Here is a 6,201-nt window from a genome sequence, read left to right as displayed (position 1 = left end):
GCCCTAGGCAACGAGACGAGTCCCTCAGCTCTTCCGGCGCTCCAAAACTTCCGGCGGGCAGACCGGAAGCGCCTCGGCTGGGCGGGGCGTCAAAGACCCTCTGCAACGGAACCTGGAGGGCGGGGCTCGTGGCTGGGGAAGGCGGGGCCAGGCTGGGTCTCGCCCGGAGCTGCCTGGGTAAAGCCCAAGATGGCTGCGTGCACGTAGTGTCCTCGTGAACCCAGCGGGGACGGTTCTTGTTCTCTCCTTGAAGGCCACGTCTGGCCCTCCCTCCTGTGCTTGTGAGGTGGGCTGTTGTAGGGGAGAGATGAGAGCAATGGCAGGGAGCCTCTCTTGGGTGGCAGGCAGCCTCTCTTGGGTGGCAGGCAGTAGCCTATGGGGCCAGGTGCCGCTGGCCTGCAGAAGCTTCTCTCTGGGTAAGTGGCTGATGCAGTAGGACGCCCCGAGAACTACTTATCAGTAAGCGGCTCAGATTCATTCCTTTTCTTCCCCATCCCTAGGTGTTCCCAGATTGTTCCATGTAAGGGTCACCCTCCCGCCCCGCAAAGTGGTTGATCGTTGGAACGAGAAGAGGGCCATGTTCGGGGTATATGACAACATCGGGATCCTGGGTAAGACTCGACTCCGTAGTGCAGAATTTCAGAACGGCAGTTATGCCGTAATGGCTATCTTTTTTCACCTGTGTAGAAATGGTACCTTCTTCAATAGTAAGAACAAACACGTGGCTATTTACGTTGTGTTCGGCACTGTTCTGTGTGCCCCGCATGCATTAACACATTTAAACCTCATAACCTTTTCACTTTGCAGGTGAGGAACCTGAGGCACAGGGAAGTGAAGTAGTTTTTCCAAAGCTAGTAAATGGCAGGGCCAGAATTTGAACGCCAAGCGGTCTTGCTTCAGAGCCTGTGCTCTTGATGCCGTAGCGTAATGTGTCTTGTCTCTAGGTGCTGCTCAGGGAGATGCAACCGTGTTGAAGGCTTAGCTGGTGTAGGCTGGGTTCTCTCCTCTTGGAACTAATACCTTCTCTCACATTACACAGGAAACTTTGAAAAGCACCCCAAAGAACTGATCAAGGGTCCCATATGGCTTCGAGGCTGGAAGGGGAATGAATTGCAGCGTTGTATCCGAAAGAAGAGAATGGTTGGAAATCGGATGTTCATTGACGACCTGCACAACCTGAACAAACGCATCAGCTATCTCTACAAATGCTTTAACCGACATGGAAAGTACCGGTAGAAGAGAATACTGGGAACTGTGGAAGAGGTGTATCTATCACCCGAGAGAAAGGGAAAGTGCTTTTCCTTATGAGGAAAGGGATTTGTATGCTCTCAGGAATAAAATGGGACTTCTTTGAAATCTGTTATCCACATCTTTATTTTCCTCTAGATGCTACTTTTACTCATTCATGCGACTAAGAAGTGGAACTCATCCCTAAGTCTTATAGTCTTAGGTTTGGACTTCACCACTTGCCCTTTGCAGTTTAGCCATACCTATGGTGTTTAAAAACTAAAAAATTATTGTTGGCATCTTTTGACGTTTGGCCCTTCATGTATTGAAAGTGGTAATTTTAAATTGCCCCACAGTGCCATCATGTTAAATGTATTTTTAAAAACCCTTCCACACTGAAATGAAATATAATAGAAAAATGGAATTATACTTCTGCACTAATCTTGTCAAAAAATATTTATTGAGTACCTTTTCTGAGCTGAGAACTGTAGGAAAACCAAAATGTAATATATCCTCCCCCCATGCTTTTCTAGTTATGTGTATAAAGTTGAAGTCTCACATGTACACTTTAATATGAGGCATTAAGTACCATATGAGTGGTTTGCTTGAGTGGTTCCTAAGCCTGATTGATCATCAGAATCTCTGGGTAGTTTAACAATTTAAAAAGTCTAGTCCCTGCCCCCAAAGATTTGTGATCTGTAGAGCTGAGCTGAGTCTTGTGGGTCTATGTGGGTGGGTTTTTATTTTTTTAATAATTTTTAAAAAATGTGTCCATCAGTATAGGACATATAGACATCCATATAGGATATATAGACATTTCAAATTAAGAGTAATCAGGGACGTCCCTGGTGGCGCAGTGGTTAAGAATCCGCCTGCCAATGCAGGGGACACGGGTTTGAGCCCTGGTCCGGGAGGATCCCACATGCTGCAGAGCAGCTAAGCCTGTGCACCACAACTACTGAGCCTGCGCTCTAGAGCCCGCGGACCACAACTATTGAATTCCACGTGCCTAGAGCCCGTGCTCCACAGCAAGAGAAGCCACTGCAACGAGAAGCCCGCGCACTGCAACAAAGAGTAGCCCCCACTTGCCATAACTAGAGAAAGCCTGCGCGGCAACAAAGACTGAACGCAGCCAAAAAAAACCAAACAAAACAAATTAAGAGTAATCAGATGAAAAGTTTTCTCACAGCTTGCTTTTTGTGCTTCTTCTTGAGGCAACCACTCTTATGAGATTCTTTTTAATCTTTCTGGATATATACTGTACATGTACAAGCTTATATTATCTATCTATCTATCTATCTATCTATCTTCTTTATACAAAAAGGATTCCATGCACACTAAGTTACATTTTCACTTAATGTAACTTAGGTATGGTTTTATATCCTCACGTTATATACCATAATGATTTAACCAGTTCCATTTTGATAGACATTTAGATTGTTTCCAGGCTTTTGCTTTTGCTTTTTCAAAGTATAACTCCTCTAATTTTAGGTAGTTCTAATTTTAAAAGCCAGGTGATTTTAATTAGCTGTGTTTGGAAACCACTGATGTGGGTGATAAATAACCTAGATAAGAGAATGCGTTTGGCCTAATCAGAAGAGGCTTCATTGAAGAGGTTGGATTTCAGTAAGCAGAGAAAGAAGTAGAACATTTCAAGTGGGGAAGAGAAGAGTGATCTGTGGTACATGGTGAGGGAACACAGAATGTGTTGGGAGATGGCTGGGTAGGTCTAGCTATAATGAAGCATAGTATGACACTGTCTGCTTTTTCATCTTTTATAATTTGCTTGGCCATAAATCAAGTTAAATAAGTTTGACATTACTCAACTGAGAGGAGAAAAATGTTGCTACAATTTTAGAATTGTGTATTGATTAGGGTTAAATTCAGTGTCTACAGAGCCTAGTCTATGTAAGGCTCTCAATAAATATTTGCAGAGTGAAGTAGGGAAAGTATATGAGGGACTTCCCTGGTGGTCCAGTGGTTAAGACTCTGTGCTCCCAATGCAAGGGGCACAGCTTCGATCCCTGGTTGGGGAACTGAGATCCCGCATGCCACAAGGCATGGCAAAAAAAAAAAAAAAAAAGAAATGGGCAAAAGGAAAGTATTTGACGTATTGCTTTTAAAGAAATCTTTTATGTGGGTTAAAAGTGCTATTTGTGTTTCTTGGGAGGGTTTTTTAGGTTGATCAGAGTCTCTGGTATAGTGTAGACTATTGATTAAAAACATGGCCTTTGGAGTCAGACAGGTCTGGGTTTAAACTTAAGCTTTACCACTCTATTTATGTGACCCTAGACAAAGTAGGTAACTTCTATGAGTCTTAGTTTTTTTTAGCCTGTCAATTAAGAACAATACAATACTTTCCTCATAGGGTTACGTGAAGAATAAATGAAATTATGCATGTAAAGTAGTACAGAGTTTGGCAAGTGTAAATGGTAATGACACTCCTCTGGATTGTGTGTAGTTGCCAAGAATTAGAAAAACCTGAAGAAATGAACGGAAATAGGTTTTTTAAATTAACTTTTCAATAAAAGTATTGCAAACTAAAGAAAGTGAATTAGTTATAGATATAAATTGAGATTTGAAGGTAAAGGAGTTAGGGTGATTAGGTCTCTTATTTGATCCAAATCCTTATTTGATCCAAAGTATCAGTTTCGATTATATATTGTTATGTAATATTCCATCCCCAAACTTAGTGACTGAAAACAACAAATTATGAACTCATATTCTCTGGGTTATCTGGGCTCAGCAGGGCGGTTATGCTCCATTTGGTGTTGGCAGGGGTCAACCATGTGGTTGCATTCAGCTGGGAGCTTGGTTGAAGCAAGAATGTCCAAGATGTCTTCACTCACATGTCTGGTGCCTCAGTTGGAGTGGCTGAGATTTCCTTTATTTTTATTATTTATTTATTTATTTATTTTAGCTGTGTTGGGTCTTCGTTTCTGTGCGAGGGCTTTCTCTAGTTGCGGCGAGCAGGGCCCACTCTTCAGCGCGGTGCGCGGGCCTCTCACTATCGCGGCCTCTCTTGTTGCGGAGCACAGGCTCCAGATGCGTAGGCTCAGTAGTTGTGGCTCACGGGCCCAGTTGCTCCGCGGCATGTGGGATCCTCCCAGACCAGGGCTCAAACCCGCGTCCCCTGCATTGGCAGGCAGACTCTCAACCACTGCGCCACCAGGGAAGCCCTAAGCTTTATTTTTTAAAAATCAAAGTAATACATACATATAGTTAATCAAAAAGAAGGGAAAGTTATATGACAAAAACAGCAATCCCCTGCCTAATCCCAGTCTACCCTCCAAACTAGCTTCCCAGAATGAAAGGCTTTCACTTCTTTGAACTATTCTAGTATTTGTCATCATAATTTGAAATAATATGCCCTCCTGCTCTTCATGGTTTATCAGCTTTAGACATCTATTAGCTTCCTGTTATGAAAGGTGAAGGTTTAGTTCTCTGTGATGATCTTAGTTGAATAGAAAAGAGAATTTAAATAATTCATCTCCTATTTATAATTAAAAAATAAAACCCTGGGAACAGAAGGAAATTTCCTTAATTTGGTAAAGGTGATATACTAGAGATCAACAACAGATATGTATTCCCTTAAGATCAGCAACAAGACAAGAACGCCCACTATTACTGTTGCACTTTAACTTAGTACTGAAGGTACTAGTCAGTGTTATAAAAAAAAGGGAAGAAAGGAGGGAAGGAAGGAAGGAGGGAAGGAATTAAATGGATACGAGGATTGGAAGGAAAGAGCAAACCGATCATTTACAAATTATATGAATTTCGTCTTTAAAACTTCATGCTGAGTGAAAAAACAGAATGAGATTTAAAACATGATATCATTTATGTTAATTAAAAATACATACGGGACTTCCCTGGTGGCGCAGTGGTTAAGACTCCGTGCTCCCAACGCAGGGGGCCTGGGTTCGATCCCTGTTCAGGGAACTAGATCCCACATGCATGCCACAACTAAGAGTCTGCATGCCACAACTAAGGAGCCCGCCTGCCACAACTAAGAAGCTCATGTGCCACAACTAAGGAGCTGGCACACCACAACTAAGGAGCCTGCCTGCCACAACTAAGACCGAGTACAACCAAATAAATAAATAATTTTTAAAAATCAATCCATTAAAAATAAATAAATAAAAATAAAAACACACGTGCAGAAGACAATACACATTTTGCAAAAACACAAAATTATAAATATCAAACAATTTATAATGTTGTCTATGGCTGGGGAGGGGAATAAGGAAAAATGGAATTATAAAATGAAATGAAATCTTTCTATGCATAAGTGGAGATCATGTGTCATGAGTTGAAGAGTAGCAGTTAACTCCACCTTCTGTACCTGAGGTCCTCCAGAAAAACAATGTTCTATTTTTGTCTTCAGGGTGATTCATGCTTTAAGAAACACTCATATTTGTCTACTCCTGTTGGTTTCTTAAACTTATCAGTATTCATAACAAGTCAAAAACTTTAGCACACTCGCAAGTCCCTTTTGGTATTTTCATCACATGTATGTGTAATATCTATGTATGATATTTGTTGTTTGTTTTGGGAATCTAACACATGTGCTGATTCAAGATAGCTGTGTTAGTTTTCTGGGGCTGCCGTAAGTACCGTAAGTTGGGTAGCATAAACGACAGAAATGTATGAACTCACGGTTCTGAAGGTTAGAAGTCTGAGACTAGGCATCACCAGGGCTGTCAGGGAGAATTTGTTCCATGCCTCTCTCCTAGCCTCTGGTGGTTTGCTGGCTATCTTTGGTGTTCCCTGGCTTATAGACATATCAGCCCAATCTCTGCCTTGATGTTAACAAGGCGTTCTCCCTGTGTGTGTGTCTCTCCAAATTTCCCCATTTTATAAGGACACCAGTCATACTGGAGTAGGGGCCCACCCTACAACAATATGACCTCATCTCAACTAATTACATCTGCAAAGAACCTGTGTCCAAATAAGGTCACATTCTGAGGTCTGAGT

The 6,201-nt window shown here is 42.1% G+C and overlaps 1 protein-coding gene across 1 annotated transcript; it reads left to right on the top strand.

The window, feature by feature from the left end:
* The first annotated feature begins 140 nt into the window (after nucleotides 1–140).
* On the top strand, nucleotides 141–1,356 carry MRPL51 (mitochondrial ribosomal protein L51). The gene is made up of 3 exons (XM_082349850.1): nucleotides 141–416; nucleotides 501–611; nucleotides 1,040–1,356. The coding sequence occupies exons 1-3, from the start codon at nucleotides 308–310 to the stop codon at nucleotides 1,234–1,236; spliced, it is 417 nt and encodes a 138-aa protein (XP_082205976.1). The 5' UTR covers nucleotides 141–307; the 3' UTR covers nucleotides 1,237–1,356.
* Nucleotides 1,357–6,201: the final 4,845 nt, after the last annotated feature.

Source organism: Balaenoptera borealis (assembly GCF_965194805.1).
Source record: "Balaenoptera borealis genome assembly, chromosome: 13".
Taxonomy (NCBI): Eukaryota; Metazoa; Chordata; class Mammalia; order Artiodactyla; family Balaenopteridae; genus Balaenoptera; species Balaenoptera borealis.
This window is presented reverse-complemented; position numbering and strand designations above follow the sequence as displayed.